We start from the raw sequence: 26,883 nt of genomic DNA on the forward strand, positions 1-26,883 counted from the left end.
TCTACAGTCTATTTATGAGCAGGCTACATTAAAACAAGCTAAAAAAATCGTCAGTGATGTTACCCATGTTTTAAATGGCGAGTTTGTACTTCTGCCCTCTGGGAGAAGATACAAAGAACCAAAGTGGAAGTACATCAGATTTTAAAAATCGTTTGTACCAGCATCAACTAAGATGTTGAACGAGGCTCTGAAACAGCAGTAACTGTGTGAGACTAGATTATCCACATCATGTGTGCAATTGTGTAATGTTGTGTCTTCCTCTGTAATGTTTTTTGTTTGTCATTGATGTTTTATGTGTGGCTGTAGCTGGGGTGAAAGCCCAAGACAAATTTCCCTTGTGGACAACAAAGTTTACCTTGACCTTGACCTTGCTAAGAGATATTGCCCTAACAGGGCTGGACTACTTGTCCCACAGTTCTGACGGTACGCACTTGAGCCATATCTCAAATTGACCGGCTTCATCGGGATTATTATTTTGCTAAGAGAAATGTTGTATAGTTTAATATATATTAATATATTAATTTATTTGTGAATTAAATTTCCCCATTGAAAATGCAAAAACAAATCACTTTCAGCTATTTTTCCCATTTCCGTCAATTTGAATTTTCTCCAAAACACACTTTTTGCTCCTCTACAGATTTTGTCCAAAACTCACAAAAATCAGCACACATGATCTCCAGACCTATCCGATTAAAACACCAACGGCAGAATTTTGGTAGTCCGTATCATTCGGCCGTAATCCTCGTCCGAAGTTAGTGGGAGGGGCCTATTTTACAAAAAATGCCACAAATCACGAACGGAATGTCCAATCCATCCCAAATTTGAATCACTTGTCGAGGGTGGTTTAGTCAACACAGAGCCAAAAGCAATTCCATTTTCATCCATAGGGGGCGCTGCAAATGCAAAAAATGTAACTGTTCGTTGCAGAAAATTTTGGGGGGGATAAGTCCCCCTCCGATTTACTTACGCATGATCACAGGGGTGACATGACATTGTAATTGGCTAGCAAAATTAGTGGGACCCCCTATCTAAGCGATTGCGACAACCAACACTTTGCAATTTTTCTAAATTGCGACTTTTCTAGTTATCTATGCTGCTTCATTGTCTGAAGGAACCCAAACCAAAATAAGTGTTACTCTTATGTACCTGTACACAATATGTAACAATAAAGTACAACCTTTAACCTTGACGAAGAAGGATTTTTTATTCTATTCTGGATTTTACAGGGAGCCAGTGCAGAGAAAGGTCGAACATGTCATCTATCTTCCTAGTTTTTTGTCAGCCTTCTGACCTGATGATGATGATCGTTTCCTGCTTACTTTTAATACACATTCAGAGCTGTCTCTCCAGTCCTCAGATTTATCCCTATTACTTATCTCTTCAAATTCAAAATTTGAAGAGCTTTGGTTCGCATCAAATAGTTTTGGTTAGAAAGCAGGATGATTAATCAGAGACTTGCAATTTGGTTTGTTTTTCTGACCATTTGGTACCTTCCGTAGTCGTAGTTTAAGCTCTCTATCCATCTCGCTTGTTGGGAATGTGAAATAATGGCAATCTGACCCATCCTCTATTGCTGTTCAATTGTATTGTCACAGTCTATTAGAAAGGCTCAGTTTGGGATGAAAAATGAACCCGCTCATGAAAATACATCATTATGCAAAGGCAATACCAGTCAACCATGAGAAACAATGGATGAATCTGTGACCTTTTCCTTTCGCCCCCGCCCCTAAACCCACTCCCGCAATTGAATGAATTCCAGTCTGATGGTTTTCTTTGTTTGTTTGTTTGTTTGTTTTTACGTCAATACACAATCAATGCCCTCGACGCCCCTGTCTTCATAGGGAGGACAAATGGGGATTGTTTCTTCATTTATAGACTAGGTTATGAATCAATTAATGGTCTACAAATTGTTTCAAACATTAAATAGGCTTATCGTTTTTTTCTGTTTCTTACCGGTTCCCTGGTCAATTAGGCCTATAGCTATGGTGTATGTCACACATTTTGGAAAATGTTAAACGTGGTGAAGTGATTTATTGATTGATTTAGTTAGTTAGTTAAAGCTCTGTATATTCTCTGATATAGTATACTATATCAGAATATACTGTACATTGCTAGTGCTTCCTATATGGTGCTTCCCTGTCATGTATGGTGCTCCCTATGGTGCTACCCCATCTTATATGGTGCTTCCTGGTAATTGCCTGTCTTCGCTTCTTGGCGCTTAGTTCACTGTGTCTTCCATCGTGCTTCCTATGGTGCTTCTCTTGTCATCTATGGGGCTTCCTATGGTGCTTCTCTTGTCATCTATGGGGCTTCCTATGCTGCTTCTCTTGTCATCTATGGGGCTTCCTATGGTGCTTCTCTTGTCATCTATGGGGCTTCCTATGCTGCTTCTCTTGTCATCTATGGGGCTTCCTATGGTGCTTCTCTTGTCATCTATGGGGCTTCCTATGGTGCTTCTCTCCGACCCCTTTTCCACCGGTTGGGAACCGGTTCAGTTCAGAACCAGTTTTTAGTCCATGAGCCAGACCTCCAAAATGGGAACGTTAATATGAATTGAGTGTGCAAAACCATACCTATATTAAATTGTTTATAGGATCAATATAAGTAAATTAATATATGATAACAATTCCACAGTAGTAGCCTTTTCTTTTTTTCTTTTGCATATTTTCCTATATAATGCCTAATTTGCACATTTTATTTTTTTATATTTGTAATACAATACATCATTGCCTTTGTGTAAGTAATCAACTGGGCAAGTTTCATGGTGATAACAATTTAATATAGGTATGGTTTTGCACACTCAATTCATAATTAACGTTCCAATTTTGGAGCTCTGGCTCATGGACTAAGAACCAAAAAGAACTGAACCGGTTCCCAACCGGTGGAAAAGGGGCCTCTCTGTCATCTATAGAGTATAGGGTTCTCTGTGTCTCTCCAGCTCTTTTTGTAAACGGAAGATACATTTTCAGGTTACACATTATTACATTCAATTAGGAGAGAGAACCCCACTAGGATCATTCATCAGCTTGTGTTCCAACCAATTTTTGTCTGCTAATTTATTTATTTATTCACTTCCAATTGCACCAAACATGTTTTCTCTGTTTGCTAATGAGCGGGAGAGACGGGGACACACCTGGTTAGCCTACTGTGGAAATATATAGTTATTTGACACTTATTTCAACAAACGATAGGCTATATTTTTAAGGCCTTATGATCTGCTTTCAACACACTGTATTCATTGCACCCCTATTTCAGTGTGTTCATGGTCAAATCTTTAACTGCTTTTACAAGAAATTAAAGAACACAAAAAAGACAGACACGGAAATGTATTCGTAAATGAATTATTCTAAAATAAAATTCAAAACAAATACCACAATCTGTACATACACATTGTGTGCCCTTGTATTCTTTCAAAATAGCGACGTGGAGTGCCCATCCAATTTCAGGGGAGAAAAAAATATATATAATATTTATTATTATTTTCCCTAAGACGTGTACAGACGTCTTGGGCACACCATGCGATAATTCTAAAGACGTCTGGAGACGTCTTTTGTGTGTGTGTGTGTGTGTGTGTGTGTGTGTGTGTGTGTGTGTGTGTGTGTGTGTGTGTGTGTGTGTGTGTGTGTGTGTGTGTGTGTGTGTGTGTGTTCTCTGCCTGGGAGATGCAAGTGGAAGGAAACTTGTTTTTCCAAAAGAGGAATATAGTTTTACCCATTCATTTCGGGCCACTATGGCGGTCACTTTTGACCGGGAGCAGTAAAGGTGTTACAAAGTTAGGAGATCAGACAGCAATGCATAGTTGGGTGTAAATCACAGTAGCCTATTATATGTAGTCTGGTGCACCCATGCAGGTTTTAACGGTTGCTTTGCTCTCTCTAAAGTCGATGTTCGAAAGTCACAAACCATGAGATTCTCATACTGTATATGCTGCAGTGAAGCACGGCAACATCGGGACCTTGTTTTGTTGATGATGGGTGTTGCCCAAAGTTTGATCATTTTTATTTTATTTTTAGTTTTTAACATACCCTCCTCTTTAAGCAGATGTGACCGTTTTGTTTTCCCCACTTCTTCTCCATTCATCTCACGCCTTCCAAGGGCACAACGAGTCCCCAGCTAACCAAAGCCCATTGATTTTCACTGGGTGATTTATAGGTGCAGTGTGTGTTAGGGCAGCCCTGATTGTCTACTGGGGCCTGCACTGTGCCACCTTAATGAAGGTGATGACACAAGGGGCAGAGGGTGGCCCAAAGGCCTTGTGCCACCCTGCCTGCCCGGGATATGCCAGCTCACTGAGGTTCTTATCTCGAGTCCTATCTGTCTGTCTCTCTGTATCGGTCTCTCTCACAGTTGTGCTTCTATATAGGACGGTGCAGTTACACACGTCTTGTGTGTGTGTGTGTGTGTGTGTGTGTGTGTGTGTGTGTGTGTGTGTGTGTGTGTGTGCGTGCGTGCGTGTGCGTGTGCATGTGGCCGTGTGCGTGTGCGTGCGCGTGTGCGTGAGCTAACTGTCTAACTGCCTCTCTGACAACATACATGTATCACTGCATGACACATAGGCCCACGTGCGTGTTTGAGAGAGATAAATTGAATAGGCAAAGCAATTGTGGGGCACATCGACACCTGTTCGCATTGGTGAAGTTTTAAAATACCAGCCTATAAGCCGCCCATTTATTAAATCCTTGGGGCATGTGTGGCAGATAGTGTTGCTGTGTATTTGTGCTTATACACCACAGTGTCGCTGCAATTAATCACCCGTATTGACCTCAGTGCCATTATACTGATCGTTCTGTTACCTTCACAGCTCATTTTCAGGAACTTGGGTGATGCATCAATGCAAGCGCTCTCAATAGCTGTACATTTAGAGGCCTAATGAACCCAACCCTGCGGTTAGTTTGATTTTAATGTCGCCAATACACAATCAATATAGCCTCGACGCCCTTGTCTTGATAGGGAAGACAAATGGGGAGTGTTCCTTGTGGGCTAGGTTATGATGAATCAATCAATGGTTTTATCAAATGTTTCAAACGATATAGCCTAAATAGGCACAACATAGCTGCTCACTTGTTCTCTGATCATATTTTTGGAAGTATAAATTACATTTTAAATCTGTGTCATTTTAGATTTTTGCATTGGCTATACAGCTCACTTCTGCAATTACAAATCTTGAAAGTGTGAGAACTAGCCTATACTGATCTAGAAGGCATGTGTAGAATAGACCTCATAATGTGATAATTTTAACCTGTAGCCTAATGTCAAATAAGTTTGCATCTTTCCAAACTCAGGATATCACGACACAGCTATGTCCCTTATGCTGTTTGGTCCTTTAGCACTACAACTATAGGCCTATATTTAAATAAATAGTCAACTGCATGGCATAGATAGTCCACACTATAAAATAATGATAATGTCACATATAGCTATAGTGCTAATTGGTCTTGTCAAAGGGTGGACAGAGTGCATGGTGACGGTGTCACAGACATCAATATGGCTATCTTCACTATATGTGCGCTATCTTTCCCTCCCTCCCGTTGCCGCCCTCCACACATCTCTCTCTCTCTCTCTCTCTCTCTCTCTCTCTGTGTGTAGTCTACAGCGCGCCTGCAGCTCCGTGCTGCTAAACGCAGGCTCAGCCTCGGCGCACACAACAAAGTCCGCTGGATGTGTGTCGTCCTAACAAACGGCTGAAACCAGACAGAAGGGTCTCACAATAAGCTCTCTTGAAGCACAGTCGTCGGGACAGCACAGCAGTGCGCGGATTAAGGCGCTCCAGGAGGAACTGTTAACTTTCGGACTTGTAGTGGATCAGAAAAGGGGGGGTGGGGTCCGACCCGAGATGTGGCTTGCATCTGAAGCGTCGTCAATCAGAGATGCTGAATCCAGTGCTTTTGGGAATCACTGACGACTAAAGCGCCTGGAGCAGCAAAAAAAAAGGCTGAACTTCAGACTGAAGTGAGACTTGAATGAGCAAACATCAGCACAAAAAGTGAAGAGGGGGATATAGGGACTGAGGAAAAAAGGGGACGCGCAAGGGGCTTGGCCCTGAGAAGAGAGAGATAAAAAAAAGAAAAAGATTAATTAACATTACCTATACCGCCAAGGCGAAGGCGGCTTCGTAGCTTTTGCTACATTTTTTTCTCTCTTAAAAGGGAACCCCATCAGCCGGCAAGATTTCACCCAAAAGCAGACAAGAGGACCGTCCGGTGCTGACGAGACTGGTCGGCAGGAAGCGGCTGATCGTGGCCGGGGTGCTGGGGGTCGTCATGGTCCTGGTGCTCGTCATCCTCATCCCGGTGCTGGTCAACACGGCGGGCACGTCAGCGCACTACGAGATGCTCGGCACCTGCCGGATGGTGTGCGACCCGTACGGCACCAAGTCGCCGACTAGCACCGCCGCCGCGGCGGACACGGCGCGAGCTGGAGACAACAGCCTGGTGCAGTCTCTGCCCACATTCATCCAGGGTCCGAAAGGTGATTCGGGCCGCGCGGGCAAAGCGGGCCCCAGGGGTCCCCCCGGCGAGCCGGGGCCGCCCGGGCCGCCGGGGCCGCCCGGGGATAGGGGAGATCCAGGCCGGCCCGGTCTGCCCGGACCGTCGGGACCCAACGCAGCCGGAGGGGGCATCAGCGCCGCGACCTACAGCACCGTGCCAAAAATCGCCTTTTACGCGGGCCTCAAGAAGCAACACGAGGGCTACGAGGTGCTGAAGTTCGACGACGTGGTGACGAACCTGGGGAACCACTACGACCCAAGCACGGGGAAGTTCACCTGCTCCATCCCTGGGATTTACTTCTTCACCTACCACGTTCTGATGCGCGGAGGGGACGGCACCAGCATGTGGGCGGATCTGTGCAAGAATAACCAGGTATACAGAGAGCATCCACATTACGCACAGGGCGCACGCGTATATACATGTCACATTTTTAATTAAAAAGGGAACACCAGTAAAGCCTTTGTTACTTGCAGGGAGTTAATTTAACTATGAGGATTACTTATAGAAATGGATAGCCTACATTAATTTTATTTTATTTTTCTTTGTGTGTTCTGTGCTTTGTTTGAAAGCGCACCATTCAAACTGTCCCGCCACTAAAGAAAGAGTTGGACCCCGGTGATAGTAGCCTGGCTACACACACGTCGCTCCTGGGGCTTTGTGTAGCCTACTCTTAATTGATGAACAGAGAGGAACAAGTGCAGCTATAGGGGACTAGATCAGCAGCGGATAGAGGCATGAGAACCAGGCCGTACCTATTTAACGGCTTCATAGATTAAAAACGCGTCTTATTTTTATTTTATGTTTATTCTATATTTTACCACTTGAACCATCTAGCCTATTATTAGTAAAAACGGACCTGAGTTACACATGCAAGTGGTTAAAGGTATAGTGCTTTTCTTTGGTTCATAATAGGCTGTAAGTGCATGTTAAATAACTCTATATGTTGCATATTATGTTTGGAGACTCCCTGTTTCTCCAGCTCTTTAATCAGAAAATTAATTTTCAGGTCGGGTTACCAATTTGTATCCAATCAGGATAGAGAAGATTAAACAAGTGAAATCAAAAGTGACGACACAAATAAACGAGCAGACGAAATTGGAACTGGAACGTTCACTATAAAAAAATATTAAGCTGATAAATGGGATTTTCTTGGCTGTGTGTGTGTGTGTGTGTGTGTGTGTGTGTGTGTGTGTGTGTGTGTGTGTGTGTGTGTGTGGTGTGTGTGTGTGTGTGTGTGTGTGTGTGTGTGTGTGTGTGTGTGTGTAAAGTTTTCCTCATAAAATTCACCCTGGCAGTCTCTCTCTGATCACACGGCGGCTCCACTCCACTCCACGCACAGAGGAGTTGTCATGGAGCAGATCTAATCCGCTTCCCCCCGGGTCGACCCCCCGGTGTCACCGAGGCGCTGTTAGTGGAGCCGCTCTGCCAAGCGCGTCTCTCTCCCTGTCTGCTGCGCGCCGCTCCCCTGCACACTCACACACAGCACCGCTGCGCAACCACAGGCCTAGACTTGACTATATTATGGTCAAATAAACACCACATTGTGGGCTTAAAAAGGAACATGCAGCATATAGGCCTCTATTAGCTATACCGTTTAGGTATACGTGCCTAACTACAGTGCTAATTAGAGCAGTGGTTCTCAAAGTGCATGCGGGGTCCCCAACACAATTAGTACATATGCCATAAAAATCAGTTTAACAACTTTAAACTAATCTACAAGCCCTTGGAAAAAAATGGCGGAATATTGATAGGCTAATTAACTAACATTTGTACACTATAGCCTATTAATTTAACAGTTAGGCTTCTGAGGATTTTGCTGTGCAGGAAGGATATGGTTGCATGCACACCTTAAGGTTAATATTATATTATATTTTTAATAGCTAAAGAACATTGTTTTTGTGAATGTCCATAATGATGGATCGTGGGTGTCTGATGACTTGATTAATCGTGCAGCCCTGGAGGCTCTGCTGATTTGAATAAACAGATTCAATCAGACGCTGATTTGTCTCGCTAGATAAGACAATCTTATTTTAATAAAAAAGGACTTAATGAGAATAAAGTGGCTTATAACAAATTAATTTCGGTCTCAACTCAATTTGAGCATGCAGGGAATATCCCAGAGGTGTCTTGGTTAATGTAGCCTAATGGAGGGGAACTCGTGGCATAAAAGCAACCAAAAGTGATATTTTGTGCCCTTCAAATAGGCTATACTGTCAACATGAAGAAGGAAAATCTGGCCATTTCATACTGTGTGGTAACTTCCTCAAATTAACCAGAGACTATGTCAAAGTGACATTTGATTAGATTTGTTTCGATCTTGTGTTCAGTGACTTGAAGCAAGCCTTAAACAGTGATCAGCGTTATAGGAGCTGTCCGTGGTACCGCTCAGGCTATACGGAGCTACCGGTATACACTATTTTACTTAGCAAGTGAGAACAGTAAAACACGAACAGGAGCTTCAGCGAATGAATCCGAAAACAATATAGATATAGTTCCATAATTAACTTTTTATTAAACCATTATTTATATAGGCTACAGGAGAAAATCCCATTGAGATGCATCTGCATGTATTTAAAAAAGAACAGTTAAAAATGTTTTCTTTGTTCAGTTGTGAATATCTATATACTTAAAGGGTAAGACCACTTTTTTTTAGGTTTGAGTTGTGCAAGTTACCTTGCCATGATGTAACTCCACATGTGGACAAGAAATTAAAAAATATGTTCCAGTGATCAGAATTGATAATTCAAAATATGCTCCTCATTGATTTACATTGTATGCTAAAACACTCTCAAAGTCACTCTTTTAGTACGTAAACAAACACAAACAAAGTTGATTCAGACAATATGGAGCTTCACCAAAATTCATGTGGTTTTATTTTTTCATAAAAATGTTAACGTCCTGTTGATTTTACTATTTGAAGATCTGGATCCCGATCCACGGATCCAGTCCGGGTTTTCTTCCCAATAAAATGGACAAATCAACAGGAAGTTAACATTTTTATGAAAAAATAAAACCACATGAATTTTGGTGAAGCTCCATATTGTCTGAATCAACTTTGTTTGTGTTTGTTTACGTACTAAAAGAGTGACTTTGAGAGTGTTTTAGCGTACAATGTAAATCAATGAGGAGCATATTTTGAATTATCAATTTCTAATCACTGGAGCAGTTATTTTGTATTTCTTGTCCACATTTGGAGTTACATCATGGCAAAGTAACTACACAACCCAAACCTCAACAAAAGTGGTCTTACCCTTTAAGCCCTACAAGCTCAGAGCAAGTGCAGGCAATGCCTGCATTTCAAAAAATATAATATGGAAATCTTTTGAAACATTTAGCCTATAATGACATGCTCATATTGGGGATGCCAGACTAAATGACTGATAGCATATTTACGTTTTCTTTCTTTGCCTCTGATATGTATAGGGAAGTGTGTGTGTGTGTGTGTGTGTGTGTGTGTGTCTGTGTCTGAGTGTGTGTGTGTGTGTGTGTGTGTGTGTGTGTGTGTCTGTGTGTCTGTGTCTGTGTCTGAGTGTGTGTGTGTGTGTGTGTGTGTGTGTGTGTGTGTGTGTGTGTGTGTGTGTGTGTGTGTGTGTGTGTGTGTGTGTGTGTGTGTGTGTGTGTGTGTGTGTGTCTGTGTCTGAGTGTGTGTGTGTGTGTGTGTGTGTGTGTGTGTGTGTGTGTGTGCGTGTGTGTGTGTGTGTGTGTGTGTGTGTGTGTGTGTGTGTGTGTGTGTGTGTGTGTGTGCACGCACGCGCATGTACGTTTGTACATTCATCCATGTGTGTCATGTGCTCCTGCAGGTGCGTGCCAGTGCCATCGCCCAGGATGCAGACCAGAACTATGACTATGCCAGCAACAGTGCCGTGCTGCACCTGGAGCCAGGAGACGAGATCTTCATCAAACTGGACGGAGGGAAAGCCCATGGCGGGAACAACAACAAGTATAGCACCTTCTCTGGATTCATCATCTATGCTGATTAGCCTGTGGTGCACATACTGATGTTTTGGATCTACAGTGCCCAGTCTCCCCCCTGCCCTAGCTTGGGCACCGCCACTTTTCATCTCTCCATTTCCAAAACAACTCTCTGCAAGCTGTGCACAGGGATCACTGAAGCTTCTTTGGGGGGTTACTGGAGCAAATTCCCCTCTATACCAACCCCAGGCCCCTCTCTGGTCAAATTAGGCCTTTCTGAATCTTTCCCTGGGTCACTATGGCAGCCTCACCCCTACAGTACCTCCCATCCCCATCCCAATTCACCCTTTATGTACAGTAACCCTATAACTCTGGCCCTGATCCTATAACATTCAACCTAACGAGAACCCTCAGCTTTATGTCACATAGTTTATGAAAATAACTGCCCAGCCCTGAACATAGGCTGATTTCCCTCCTCCACCACAACCATGGCCAAAACCACTTCAACGTCCTATATAACTCCAATCCTTTTCCCCCCATATGTTGCCGTCCGCGCTGAAAGGGGTTCCTGGATACGAGTTTGAGTGAAATGGCTGAAGGACCTGGAGGATGTATCTGTGGTTCCATCTCACTCCTCAAACGGTGGGGCTACAGTGGCACCAAGCTACTGTACAGATTCCATCTTCAAATGTCTTCTGAGTGTTCGTATTCTGGGGTGGGGCTGCATGTGCATCGAGACACAGGGCACACGTATACCCCCCTCTGTCTCAGTCTGACTTGGGGAATAAGCTGATATGTTGGACGGTGCGGACAGGGGTAAATCCTTTACGTTGTGCCTCTTCTGAATCTAATCCACCCTATTGACAACAGAAGAAATGAGTTATCCAAAAGATCTAAGAAACTCACAGTACACAACCTGAGTGTTCATTTAGCTCTGAGAGTGTATACATTTCTACTCTCTTAGTAAAAAAAGAACACTTATTTTACGAGTATGAGTAGCTCGGTAGAAAAAACAAAAGAAGCAAAGCAGCAACACTAAAGTCTAATCGTGTAAGAGTTTTGTCACATAAAATAGAGGCTGAGATGATTTTGTGCAATATTTAATATCATGAACAATATATTGGTTTAATTTAGCTATAAATAATATCAGTGAAAGAACAGAATCATAGTCTAAATCCTTCGCTATACAGTAGGAGTGTTATATGATTGGGAGAGCATGGCAAGGAAGAGAATGCTTCTCGGAGATGCTTTTCCAATAAGTGCAAGATGTACAATTTTAAAGTTTATGGCTCAAAGGTGCTGAAAATGGGTTCTAGAAACGCGTTTCTTGAATGCATATGTTTAATGGAGAGAGAGAGAGGAGTTGGATTCAAACAACTATGCACAAGCATTACAAGCATCCTTCTCTAATCTACTCACACAAAATGGCACTCTACTATGCAACCTATAATAGGTTGCATAGGTTCTTCAATTTGTTCTCTGACCTACAGTTCAGTATTATAGCCATCTATACCAAAAGGTTGCAACAGAAACTGATAGATCGCAGGTTCAATCCTCAAAAATGTGTGTATGATCAGCAGCCTTATGTTGTAGTACAACACACTGCAATCAGCTAAATACCTAGAGTGTTACTCTAAATGTCTTCAGCACTTATTTGAAACACGATGCTCTCAATCATAAAAGTGAAGAATGTGTGTGGGAGACCAAGAGGTGCAGAGAGAAGAACGCCCACAATATTCTGAGCTCTCAACTATCCAACTAATGTTAAATGGCCGGTAGGTAATTGCCTCTGTTCCTGACCACGTAGGCCTTAAAAAACATCTAAGTTTGTACGTATAAATGTCAAGGGTTGTTATAAGTGGTTGTGGCTAACACAAGCACCTTCTTGCCCAACTTAGTTTGTTCCTTTGTGGTAAAGGCAAATCAAAGGTTCAGATGTATCCACTGTGGTCTTGTTCAAAGAATACCGTATCCTAACTACTTGCAAGCATCAACAAAAATCTAAACAAGACTGCTCAGTATCTGTATAACCAGCCAGTATAAAAAGTATAACCGGTATAATCAAGGGAGGCTGTCCTAACCGACCATAAGAAAAGGCTAAAATACACTTCCTTCCTCGCTGTTGAGCGAGTGATTATTTGATTATTTGAATTGTTTTATTTTGGTCAGCCATCAAGAGAGAGACATTATTCAAATTCATGTTAAGAGAGCAACACCTTTGCACACCTACAGATCAGCAGGCTGAAGAGTGAAGACCATGGGCCCACTAATACAGAAGACTTCACTTGCAAATTAAAATATTTATTGGGAACAATGTTTTGGCCTTCATCAGCTTATTTGTTCGTGTACCGAAATGTTCCCAATAAGCATTTTTTATTTGCAAGGGAAGAAGATGTGTGCAAGAAGTGTGCAGGAGTCGTTTCTTCAACATATTTATGTTGCTGCGGAAAAAGTATGGATTACTTTTGGACGCGTTCGACACACTCATGCAGTTAGGATACGGTGCAGCAGTGTGAAGTACAGTATTGCAATGTGAATGAAAGCTATGCAGAGGTTGAGAATGACGATCGGACCTTGTACAGTACCAGTGTATCTTAGCCTCTTAAACCCCTATATACATTGACGTATGTCAAATAGCGGAAAAAGGAGATCTACAAGTTCACAAAACATCACATTGTGATGCGTTTTGAGCTTGTAGATTTTATTTTTGCTGTTTGCCTATATTTTGCTGAATGTTTGCCTATTTTTACCAAATGTTTGCCTATTATGCCATGCCTACAATAGGGATGCTATAGGGTTCATGTATCTTAATGATAGTTGGAGACCTCGGTGGGTAGCACCCCTTACTGAAAGGGATGCTATAGGGTTCATGTATCTTAATGATAGTTGGAGACCTCGGTGGGTAGCACCTCTTACTGAAATCATGTGTAAATATTGTAGTGACTCAAGATTGTTCTTATTTTTCTTCCTGTCCTCCCCTCTCGATGTACAAAATATTCACTGAGCGCAGGAGAAACAATATTATATATAGTCTATTAATCAATGGGACATTCATGCATTAATCATCCGATTGTCTTATCTTTATTGGTGTGCGTGTGTGTGCGCGTGTGTGTGTGTGTGTGTGCGTGTGTGCGCGCGTGCGTGGAGAGAGGTGCAACTCGTGCATGTTGGGCACGAGTGTTAAATATGAGCTATGTGGGCATCACGCTCCTTTTCTGTTCACAGGATGCAACAGTCACTTGTGTACAGTTGATTCCAAAAGTATTTCCATTAAATGGACACAACTCATCATATGTCACATCTATGTATCGGCTCCATTTGTTCTGCAGCATATCATCGGAATCACACTAACTTTATGTTATGCGTACAGAGATGGTGACATTGGTATAGAATGACTGACATGAACAACTGACACCTGATACATGTGTGTATGTGCGTGCGCGCACACACACACACACACACACACACACACACACACACACACACACACACACACACACACACACACACACACACACACACACACACACACACACACACACACACACACACACACGTTGCAAAAATACAAGCTTCACAACACGCAATGTGAGCTTATGTACAGTATATGCTTTAAGAAATATTTTGTCTGTGTGGGTCTGTCTGTGTTATTTTATACTTAATCAATGAAAAGTATTACCGAAAATAATAACTACATTGGATCAATTAGAACATTCAGTGCCACCTGTAAAGTTTCACTTGCAATTTCTGCCAGACAGCAACAATCTGCAATACAGCAATTTGCATGGTAGTGTATCACATCGGGTGTCTGACATCTGGGTTTTGTAAACGGGTCACAGTGGAAAAGTAATTTCATGCTTTTCTCAAAGTTTAGCCAACTTTATCAGTGGACAGAGTGGTCAAAGTATATATTTTATTGCAACAAATACAATACAGTTAAACTTGGCATTAATAGCTCCGCTCTTTAATATGTTCCCTACATTTTATAATCCCTGCATGGGTAATGGGTATACAAGAGCAGGCCCATCGCAGACATTGAATCAGATTAACTAGAGTCATGCAAACATTAATGCATGTTAACATTAAAGCCATAGAACATTGAATGAGTTTAGATCTATGCAACCTTTAATTCCAGTTTACCTTAAAGCCATGCACACATGCATTTCCAATCAACATTCAGTTTAAACGTTTGAGTGACTAAACTATAACGTGGAGGCTGGGGTTCTGAAGGCAAGCCCACTTGGCCATTCAAAGCATTATCTCAGTGTGCTACAAATGTCTACGTCCTGTAAGTAGACTTAGAAATAAAAGTATTGACCAATCATTACAAGTCGCTCTTATTTTGAAGAGGAAGCGGAAGTCCGTTTTGTTTGTAGCCAAGACATGTTATGATGCCGGCAAGCAGTGAAGCACTATAGTAAACAAGAACCCACGTGGATTAAGCACAAGCTTTTAGCCAAAGTTCATATATTTACGATATGAAAACCATGCATCTGTGACTTAGACAATGTACACACTTTGGAAGTACGTTAAACACGGAACCTCTGCAGCATTAGGTGAGTAGTTCAGTCTCATGCTGGCTCAAGCTGCATGGTAAAATCATCAACAGCTGCCCAAAGCATTAGCATGTAGGCTACAGTACTGTCACACTGCCTGCAAGAATGTGATGTTATTAAATTGAAGTTCACTTGGCCTGCTTAAATAGTGTTTGTACTAAACTGTTTGTACCAACTATTTGGCTGCCGTGCCAATTCTTATTTACATTTTAGTTCATTAGTTGAAGTGGGTCCGCTGTGCACGGTGCACTGTGGTGCTGAACTCTTACTGTAAGTAGCCGAGGCTTGTAAAACAGAGGCGTATCTACAATAAGGCAAGGGCAGGCGTCCGCCTGTCCAAATCCATTTCTGGCCTTGCCAAAATCCATACAATGAGAAAAAAAGAGGACAAAAACAAGACATGAGAACTATTAGTGGACAGCTGATTGGCCGTCGCGGTAGAGCGCAACCCTCAATCACACATTGGAATGTAAATGCCTTTCAGCCTTTGTATCCTACTCGTCTGGCAGGTATATCTCTTTGAAAACCTTTAGTGCTACGATTGTGCGCGGGGAGACGACAATTAACACATCTTGCCTGTCCAAAATGTAATTCTTGCCTGCCCAAAATGTAATTCCTGGAAACGCCACTGTTGTAAAACCTGCATTCGTGGGGATGCGTTTGTTTTAAAGCGATGTAAAGTCAAGCTTTGATGGGTTATTATATTGCACTATAATGTATCGCCATAATGTATCGTGTCATACAGTGTGTGTGGGCAATTCGGGGGGCCCAATCGTGCGCTCTACACACAGTGGTTAAATCAGGAAGCAGAGTGTCTTGGGTAATCAGTTCAGGTGTAGTGACCAGTGGTGTCATGCTCGTAGAACGCAGTACCACACCGTGGTGGCAGTAATTTTTTGACGTGCACACGCAGGGACGGAACGGGACGGTGCAGTGCGTGCACACTAGAACACGTCCCCCTAGATTCAAGTGCCGTCCCAGGGATCATTGGACGACCTGCTCTACCTCCTGAGCCGGCTGTCTCATAGCCAGATCTGTTCCTAAATATCATTATCAAGTTACTAATAATAAGGTCTGCAGTTTGTCAATGAATCATCCACTTCAGTGGTGTGTGTGTGTGTGTGTGTGTGTGTGTGTGTGTGTGTGTGTGTGTGTGTGTGTGTGTGTGTGTGTGTGTGTGTGTGTGTGTGTGTGTGTGTGTGTGTGTGTGTGTGTGTGTGTGTGTGTGTGTGTGTGTGCATGCATAGTGCGTGCGTGTGTGCGTGCATGCGTTCGCTGCTCATATCAGAATTAACTGAAACTTCAACTGATGCTTTGAAAGAAATAATCAAAAAAGGTCTTGAGTCATAGACCTGTTCCTAAAAGTCAAGTTGTTCTTCATTCCAGACGAGGTGTGATGATGAGAGGAAATGGTAATGGCTAATTATGCCGATTACGAAAATTGCTCAACATATGCAAGTTAGCATCCGGCAGTTTCTACAGGCTGGGGACCCATACTAAACATTTCTAACATAAAACGTTGGTGTACTCAACATGTCCGGGTTCACATTCTGGCTACTAGACTATTTCGTGTGCAGTAAATATGTTTGTCTGACTATTTAAAGTCTACTTTTGTGTTTGTGTGTCTAAAACTCCAATACACTATTTAACAATAGGCTCACGCTATGCACGTGCGTGCGCGTGACGTTCCATGGTACCAGTAAAAAAATCACCATGACACCACTGGTAGTGACCGACAGTGGTGAACAGGTGATGTCACGGGTCAGGCTGACCATAAAGAGGAGGCGGAGGCAGAGAACTCTTGTGGTATCTCTACTGAAACATTGGTGTAGAGTTGTGTGTGCTGTACAAAGGAAACGGAAATATACAATATTTGGTATTAATAAACATAATCCAATAAACAGAATAATAGCAATTCAATTCATATTCAAGATTGGCAATAAGAAATAATAAACCATATTATTCATAATGAAATCAAACATCTTTCATAATCATCAAGTCATGATGCCAATTGGTCAAATAATTCATATCATGTAATACTTAAAGTATTAAAGCATCAAATAAGATTAGTAAGTCAGACTTACTCAAGGTTAAATATGAGAAACTAAAAGCAGGATAAACATTTCATTATATATTAAATAATCAATAAACCAAAAGTGAATAAACATAACAAATGCACTGCTTATAATTTCTGGTTAGAACAAACAGTTCAAGTCCATAATAAAGTGGCACATTGTCCCTTGACGTGTGTGCTCATTAACCCCCACTGTGCAGGGGAGAACAAGTGGCTAAATGATCCAGACTTACGTTGGTTCTTGGACGCACACAGGTTTGGAGGGTTGCAGAAAGGTGGTCTTCCCTCTACTACCCAACCCGTGCAGCTTAAAAGATCTCGCAGAGTTCAACAATAATACAAAAGACTTTGTAAAGAAATGGGAAACTGTCATCTAACCACATGCTTCAAAGTGCACAAAAGAAGAAGAAGGTACAAGTTACAGTACACACCAGGAGCTTTATTAAAGTGTCATTAAACTGCTTTAACAGCAATTCTTGTCATAATTGTCAGTTCATGTTCCATTCTGTACTTTTTGAGTGGTGCAACCACTCCAAGGAACAGCAATGTCCGTGTTCAACTATGTTTGTGACTATGTTTGTGTGTGACTGTTTGTGTGTGACCAGTACCAATGAGTACCAAAAGTGGCGCTGTTGTGCCAGAAACGGAGAGAGAGAGATAGTGCTGCACTGTTGCCTGCTAATGAGAGAGAGAGGGGGGGTGGGGGGTGGGGGGGGGGGGGGGGTGCTAATGAGAGAGAGAGGGGGGGGGGGGGGGGGGGGGGGGGGTGCACCACTCAGTTCACACGGGGAATTATGGGTGATTTTCTACCCATAATAAGGAGACCTACTGTATGTAAAGTTACATATATTAAATACATTTCCTTTACTTAGACAGCAGGGTAGGATAGGAGCTGAGGGACTTGGAGAAAGACATGCAACACATAAGGGCTCTCAGGAACATTGCAATTATGTGCAACAAACTATCTAATCGGGTCAGCTACCGGGAGTCCGGGACATCCATTCCCTTGTTCAATTCAATTCAATTCAATTCAATTTTATTAAAGTGTCAAATCACAACAAGTTGTCTCAAGACACTTTACAACCAACAAAGATCCACCCAGAGCAAGCAATATTACGACAATGGTAACGAAAAACTCCCCTTTAGGAAGAAACGTCAGGCAGAACCCGACTCTAGGGTGGGCGGCCATCTGCCTCGACCGTGTCGGGGGGGGGGGGGGGGGGGGGGTAGAGGGGAATAGGAAGAAAGAATAGAAGAGAGATAGACAGGGTGGGCTCCATGGAGGGGCCTGGTCCACATCTGGTCCAGGTCGTGCACTGTGAGGCCGGGTCCACGGTCACACTTCTGGTGGGCTCCATGAAGTGGCCTGGTCCACGGTCACACTCGGCAGTCAGTTAGGGGTTAATATTAGAGGTCCACGGAACTGCGAAGTGGAGGACAAAAAGAGACTCCGGGGAAGGATTCCCCGGATGTTGGGTTAGTGGCAGGCCTTACTGGAGCCTATACAGTGTATATTACAAGCACTGCTGGGAGACTGCTGGGCTCCGTGAAGTGGCCTGGTCCATGGTCACACTCGGCAGTCAGTTGGGGGTTAATATTGGAGGTCCACGGAACTGCGAAGTGGAGGACAAAAAGAGACTCCGGGGAAGGATTCCCCGGATGTTGGGTTAGTGGCAGGCCTTACTGGAGCCTATACAGTGTATATTACAAGCACTGCTGGGAGACTGCTGGGCTCCGTGAAGTGGCCTGGTCCACGGTAGCTGTAGCTGTATACTTGTGCTCTTTAGGTGAGCGCCTATAAAAGTCCAGTTTGGTGATAAAAGTTTTGCAGTACTATATCTGACTGATATCAGGCTGATCTTTTTGGCCACCTGTCTGTTTTCAGATTCACACATTTCTGTGCTCCCTATTACATCACTGATTGAGATGTTTTGTGCATTTGTCTTTGACATGTTTTAGTGTAGCAGAGTGCAGGTTGGTTAATTAAGTGTGCTTTAAGCTACTTGACGCGCATCACAGAATCTAATCTAATCAACTTCTTGTTTTGGCGTTGATTTTTTTTTTTTTTTTACACAAGGTCGATACCTGACAGTGACGCAGGTTATTTTCACCAGCTGAATGCAGGGTTTCTCCTTTAAAAATGACGCTCGTTTTTTAATATAAATCACACTTTGGTCTACCTCGGCCACCTGCATAGGACCATATGGATGTCTTAGTTACAAAGCAGTGAGGCAGAAAACCTCCTGAGACAATCTGGGCAGAGGAGAAAGGAAGGAAGGACCCTGAGGAAGTTTGAAGAGGAGGAGGAGGAGGAGGTGGTGGTTCTGTTGAAGGAGAGAATAGAGAAGGCTGAAGATGAAGAGAGGAGGACATAGAAAAGAAGGCTTCAAAGAGAAGAGGAGTGGAGGTGAGAGAAAAGAGGGGATGATGATGATGACGACGATGACGATGACAACATGTGTTTTGATGTAAAGTGATTTAATATAGGCTAATATAATATTACAATGGTTGGAAAAGAGTGCCAAGGTCTCAACATTGCAGTTACAGCCATACCAAGAATACGCAAAGAGAGAATAGTGAAGATATAAAAGGATATGAAATTAAATACAATTAAAATAAGAAGTTAAAACTGAAAGAGTACAGTGCAGAAGAAATTGTTTAAATAAAATCTCTGTAAAAGTCAGTGGCAGACAGAAAGGTCTTCAGCTTTTGTTTTAAATAAGTGAAAGTACCAGACCTGCAGTTTTCTCTTTCTTTGCTTCTTCATGCTTAGTCGTGACTCTGGGGACAGAAAGCATGCAGTCCTGTCCCAGATGACCTGAGAAGTCTGGATGTTTCATTTTGTAGTACAAGATCAGAATTGTTATGCTCTTCAATGCTTTATATAAACCAACAGTGGTATTTCAAAATCGATTCTTTGACACAAGAACTATATAGTGTGATGTGATCCACCTTCTTGGTATTCTAAGAACTCAACAGCAGCTGATCAGATTCCTTTTAGGAAGACCTGCAAATACATTGTTACAATTATCCAAGTTTCCTCGTAGTCTAGCGGTAGTTGGTTTACCAAAGAGGAGACCTGGGTTTGAATACATGAACGCATGAACAACCTTTTTGCTGATTTGTAATTTTGTTAATGTGGCTGGATTCAGATCTGAATCCATGACTACACCAAGATTTTCACTAACTTTACTAATGAAGCAGAACACAGAATTTGAATCATTCCTCCCTTGGCTCCAGAAATGATTACATTCTGTCTGTTTAATTGAAGACAATGCACACCCAATCGTTGATGCATTCAATCAGTGCTTATATTGGACTGGTGATAAGGGTATGTAAATGTGTGTGTAATCTGTATGGGTAACATAATATATTGTGCTGTGTTATTGTGTTGATTGAGAGCAGACTATTAAAGTCCTTTAAAACGAGTGCTCATAAAACGACTGGATTCTGCTTCAATTCTGCTTCGATAGTGTCCCACGAATCAAAATCTAAACAAAATGACATACATCTTCTTTTTTTTAAATGCTTTCGTCAGAAAGTATAACGTTAAAATATGAGTGTGAATGGCAGCTGTAGAGAGCAGTGAAGGACAGGGAAGGAGAGGTGCTGAATACAACGCTCACACCTCCGGTTGTGATCCAGATGGAGAGCGGAGCCTGCAGGCTGGTGGTATGGAGGCTTGTTCGGGACAACACAGGACACGGCATCTTGGGGTGATAGCAGAACCCCCCACCAGCACACACTTTAACAATTTATTTATGTCCACACAGAGAAAATTAGGACATAAATAGTTCAGGTGCAGCAAAGTTAAATCCACAAAATCAAGGAATATGTCCTCAGTCATGATACAACAAGCATGTCATGTCACCCAGCATTCCATGGGCACAAGTAGTGTAGGCATGCATCCTAAGTTCGAACCCCCCTCCAACAACCAGTCCGCGGGTATGCCCCAGGCTGGACCACCAGAGGAAACAATATCCCAGTCCACTCCTGCATCGCCACCCGGTGTTATATCGTTCTTCGTAGCGTGGATGATCCCATAGGCCCAAAATCCACCCACTGTTGTTCCAACAGCGGACGGACACACCGCTAGAAGGCCATGAGGTCCAACAACTCTCAGGACACTGAGCATGACACACGCACTCAGCACACACACACACACACACACGCACGCACCCCCCCCCCCCCCCCCACACACACACACACACACAGTTCTAGCCTTTCGTTTCACGTCACCTCTTTCCCAAGCTGTTTAGTGTTTACTGTCTAGATTTGTTTATAATGACACGTATCACATCAGAAAACAGAACATTTGAAGCATCTGAAAAGAAACAGGACTGCAAACCGAGCACATCCATTCTGTCTTCATACGATGCAGAAATGAATGTTGAAATCTAATCAATGATGTCATGTCAAGATGGCTCAGTAATTGCTTTGCACCTTTGACGGCTCACTAAGCACTTTCAAACCAATCAACTCACATCTACCCCCAGAGTTAAAATGTTACTTACAATTTTCACCCAAACATCTATCCTGTCCAATCTAAATCGCCACTTAAACCCTCTAGTCTAGACTTAGTAAACTGGACCTGAGTTGGATCAGAATCAGAATGTTTTTGTCACTAGTCATACAGTACAAGTAATGATGTAAATGCAATTTTGCCGATCTACAAGCCCACAACACGTGTTTTTGATCAGCTATTTTTGGCTGATGTTCCCCCCAGAGTATGAATACTGGGGTTCATGTGGTTAACATCCCCCTCCCTGCCTCTCTCTCTGATGGAAGAGTGTAATAATACTACTAATGACTCTGAGGTTGTGATTGTTCCTGCCTGGCTGTCATTCATCACGCAGCCAGGGTCCAAGTGTGCTTGGCCACCTGTTCCAGAGGACCGGCTCTCACAATGTCCTTCACAACACTCCGTCTGTTCTCGCATCGGTATTGCGCACGCCGCACGCACGCACGCACGCACGCACACCTAGGTCCCAGACATCCAACAGTCGCGTGCCTTCACAGCATGTAAAATCATATGACATACGTCGATCCAGCCAGGCTCCACACATATAGAAGCACCATCAGAAGCGACAGATGTGGCGACTCACAGTCGCGGTCACATTCAGTAACTGAGAATAATTTGATGCATGGCGTCTCAGTGACGTTACACCCAGGATGGGGCTCATGCAGAAGCGCAACCTGGTACACTAGCCCCATTTCCCTGCTTTCCCTGTCCCAGAAACCATGCGCCTCTCTTGCCTCTCGGCCCTTCTGTGTCTGTTAGCTCTGGGGCCTGACAGCCTGGTGTATAAATAACGGTAGGGTAGCTCCCGGTTAGGGGCCCGGATAAAGACATTATCAATGCTCAGTCACTGCCTTGGACACATTCTTGGCACAGAACCTGGCCACTGTGGCGAAACACGGCGGAATAATCTTGGTCAAGAAGTGATTATGCACTGGGTGTATCTCACTTCAGGGGCGCACCTTTCATCTGATATTTTTACACACACATTCTTCTACACGACTACTAGGCTACTACTCGGATGAGATAAATGACTCAACCTATTGGGCACACCGACACCGCTAATGTAGTTGACCAGTGAATCAGTGGTCCAGTACTGGCATTGCTTATCAAACACAATTAAATTCCGCAACAGCCTAAATATTTAGAATATTTCCCTAAAGTTAACCTTAAAGATCCCCTTCTTGCAGTTTTTGTTTCATATCTCTCCTGCAAGTACTAAATGATGGAGCACGCACTCACTTCCTTACACTTTTTTTGGACAGAATCTGGAGGAGTAATATCAAAAAATGTGTTTTACAAAAGTCGGCCTCCTGGTGGCACTATAACAGGCCGTTCTAGAAAATTTGGGGCAGACGTTCATTGTTGGCATCCAGAGAGTGTGTGTGCAAAATTTGGCATTGACCGGGTTTTAACAGTGCCGGAGATTAGCTGTTAACAGACGGACAGACGGACAGACACACACGCACACACGCATGGACGGAGTGCAAAACATACTCTCTCCCCATGCCTTTGGCCTGGTGGAGACAATAAGCACAAACACAGTGATCACTAAAATAAGCTACCCTGTGCCATTTAGTGATGAATAGCAGAGACCTCTCTTGATAAAAGGCAATATTGATAATGAATAAATAAAAACGCCTGGGGACTGTTCGTGTCCACTATCTATCTGTAGGGAAGGCCCTTCAAAGATTCTAGGCCTAAAATCTGGGCGAGAGGAGCCATCAATCAATCCACAGCTCTCTTTTAGAGTGCTATTACAGTATATCCGAGGGGCATCCATAACTATGACATGTTGCCCTGGTTAATGTGCAAAGTATACAACAAACAGCCACAGGCTAAGAAGAGAGTCAAGAGTCTCACAGTGAAGCTCTCTGCCTGTTGAGTTACAAAATAAACAGACGTTTCTTTTACATTGGGATACAACCATGGGTAAATTCAGTGTTTATCACTGGCAGCAGTGGCCAGGGTCAGGATCTGAAGATGAGATGGAGAAGACAGGTGGTGAGTCAGAAATCACATCATTTCACTCAGCAGCAGCATCTCCCACAGACAATACAAACATGAACCGTTTGACCGTCGGCAATGAGTCTTCGATACACATATGCGTCTCCTCACTTTTGACCTCTGACCTCTAGATCACCTGCCATTTTGAATTATATGAAAATCAATTAAAATGATCTTTGATCAAAATGCACGCAAAGTTCTACACGTGAACGGACAAGGGAATCTATAGTACGTTTTATTTTTAAGTGACAAAATATAAGGTTTTATGAGCCAATGAAACTTGCCGTTTTGTGAAAATTCTTATTTTGTCCCTAATATACATGCAGCGTCATATGCTTATGCAACTTTACAGTATGGTAGAGGGTCATGCCAAATAGCACTGAAACCAGTCTTACTCCAATTGGTCAAAGGGGGGTGCTATGGCATTTTTTGGAAAATGAAACCTTTGAACAGGCATAACTCATGCCTCGTTTGGCCAAAATTCATGGCACTTGTTTCCACATGTTCCTTGACTCATGGGGAACATAATCTGTCACTTTGACCAGTAAGCTCCGCCCTCAGATTTTCCACCACTTTGAGCAGTTTAAAAAACGCTTATAGGCCTACCTGATTTTTAAAACATGAACAGCGAACACACTGTAGTAATCCATAATGACATGCCCAAAGGCAGGACACACATAATTGTCATAAAAAAATCAACCCAGTCAACATGGCAACCCAAAAATGGCAACCCATTTCAACCTGTCAATCACAGCAGTAAAAGGGTAACCTCGGAAACCCAAGCGTTTTTATTTCCAGGGAGAAAATAAAAGTCTGGGTCCGAGTCCACTTCAATTCGGCATAGAGTAGCGCAAACGTCGATCACTCTTTGCTGATTTCTGATCGTCTGCACCTTTGTTAAATTGACGCACACACGCACACACGTACACACACACTCCTCTCTCTCTCTGTCGCTCTAATTAATTCGTCTCATGTCACGCAGCTGCGTCTAGATTCTCCCGGCGGATCCTGCCGGGAGCTGCCTATGCCATAGAAAGCATAGGTGGACCCCAGGCTAGTAAAAGGGTGACATCAGTTCCTAAACTTCCCACTCCCACTTCCACCTCCATTCCAAGATGGCCGAAATGTTTGCCCGCATGGCAGCAGCTTCTGATTCCTCTTGGTGATTCTTCTCCACTCCTGTGCTAGCCCTTTGTTACTCATCGGTGAGTTATTTTAGGCTTGGTGTCTTCATCATTGGATCAACTGGTTAACTGTTAGTTATTTGATTTGAGTTTGAATTGAAAGTATTTGATTTATGTTTGAATTTATAACACTTTTGTTTGAATAAGACTGATATTATGAAATACACTTTTGTATTTTATTTTGTAAGACAATTAATACATGCATGCTAGAACCAGATTGTTTAATGGAAATCATGATTAAAGAGGTCGATCCTGATCAAATCGAACTCTTTTCTTAAGCATTGATAGTTTATTTGATGTTGTGATTTTGAAACAAAGACTGATTTGGACACCTGGCCTTTTGACTTTCAGGTCAGGTTTTTTGTGTCCTGAAAGGATTCCCTTCCATGGATGGTTCTGGTACCGGATGGTACTCAGACCTGGCGAGCCGACCCGGAACTCTGAACTTCCCTTCTCCCCACAAATGTGGTAATCTGGTTCTCCAAATTGGAGAAAGAGACTGATTTCCATTTAGAACTGAATAGGAACTGAACTGGGACTTTTCAAGTCGCCTACATAAAGGGGCCCCTATTTGTTTGTTTTTCATGAATGTTCAAAGCTGTTTATTTTCTGTGTCAAGTTTAATGATAATTTTTCAGTTAACCTTTAATCCCTGTTTCCGACTCTCATTTAATTCTTCTTTTTCTCAAGTTTAGTCTTCCATGTTTCTATGGCTTATTGTGCATATTACTCTTATTGCTTATTGCCTTCCTGCTTGGTCCTGCCTTATCGCTGCTTGCAGCGATTTTTGTCCTAGTTTATATTGGATTTGAATTACAAGGCTGAGTGATTTGTCTAGTGAATGTGTCTGGGTCCCTCGCTTTCTATCTATTGTCGCTTCTTCACTTAAAACAAACACCTTAATTTCCCCTCTGGGATGAATAAAGTACTTACCTACCTATACCTACCTACCTACCTACACTTCTTTACCCACACAATCTTCCAGCTGAAAATGTGAATCCTATAAAAAACTAGAAAAAGATCCCCTCGGGGCACAGGTCTCCACCAGGGCAGGTCAGGTTGTGGCCTCCTGGTGGTGCTATAATAGGCCAATGTGAAAAGGGTGCCATTTCTTCATACGCCTTTGATGGCAATTGGATGATTTGAGGCATTTTGTTGCAAAAATGTGTTTTGAAAAAATCAACCTGTTGGTGGCGCTATAACAGGCCAATGTGAAAAGGGTGGGATATATTCCTCAGCCTAGTAAGAAAATGTGTGAAAGATTTCACGTAAATTGCATGCTGCGGTCATGATTTGAGGCTTTTGTTCAAAACGGGGCAATCTTGCAAACTGTGAAAGCCAATTATAGCCAATTAGGATGGAATATGAAATATCGGACAGATCCGACTTGAGCACATGACCATAGAGATACTGTGTAACGATTTGTGAGATTTTTGGACAGAATCTGGAGGAGTAATATCAAAAGATTTGTTTTACAAAAGTCGGCCTCCTGGTGGCGCTATAAAAGGCAGATGCGGAAAATGCAGGTCAAAGGTTTATCCTTGGCCTCTAGGGAGTGTGCATGGAACGTTTCACGCAGATCGGTGCAGTTTTAGGTAAAACATGTGAAAAGCTGCCTCATGGTGGTGCTATAACAGGCCGTTCTGGAAAATGTGGGGCAGAGGTTCATCGTTGGCATCCAGGGAGTGTGTGTGCAAAGTTTGGCATCGACCAGGTTAACGGTGCCGGAGATTAGCTGTTCACAGGCGGACGGAAGGACGGAAGGACGGACACACACACACACACACACGGACGGAGTGCAAAACATATACTCTCTCCCCATGCCTTCGGCCTGGTGGAGACAAAAATAGGAAAACAAAATAAGCTGCACTGGCCTGACACACAGCCCATCTCAATCCCTCTGGGATGGTGTTAAAAGGTATCTAGCACTTACTCTATTTCGCGCTCTGAAATCCTTTGTTGTTGCGGGGCAAAGCCCAGGCTTTCTCTCTGACGATCTTGGACCGATCTTTCTCTTTCGGAGCAAAGACAGAGGAGGGAGAGACAGAGGAGGGAGAGAACTTAAACCTGTGTTTTGAAAAACTGTTTGTGTGGAGCCATGGAAGCCGGGGTCCCCTGTGGATGGGAATGTATCCTGGTTTTC

The 26,883-nt window shown here is 43.0% G+C and overlaps 1 protein-coding gene across 1 annotated transcript; it reads left to right on the forward strand.

The window, feature by feature from the left end:
* Positions 1-6,170: 6,170 nt before the first annotated feature.
* On the forward strand, positions 6,171-10,468 carry c1ql3a (complement component 1, q subcomponent-like 3a; the record flags this gene model as incomplete). Its single annotated transcript, XM_079489449.1, has 2 exons — positions 6,171-6,860; positions 10,289-10,468. The coding sequence occupies exons 1-2, from the start codon at positions 6,261-6,263 to the stop codon at positions 10,466-10,468; spliced, it is 780 nt and encodes a 259-aa protein (XP_079345575.1). The 5' UTR covers positions 6,171-6,260.
* Positions 10,469-26,883: the final 16,415 nt, after the last annotated feature.

The sequence above is a fragment of the Electrona antarctica genome, assembly GCF_951216825.1.
Source record: "Electrona antarctica genome assembly, chromosome: 20".
NCBI lineage: Eukaryota > Metazoa > Chordata > Actinopteri > Myctophiformes > Myctophidae > Electrona > Electrona antarctica.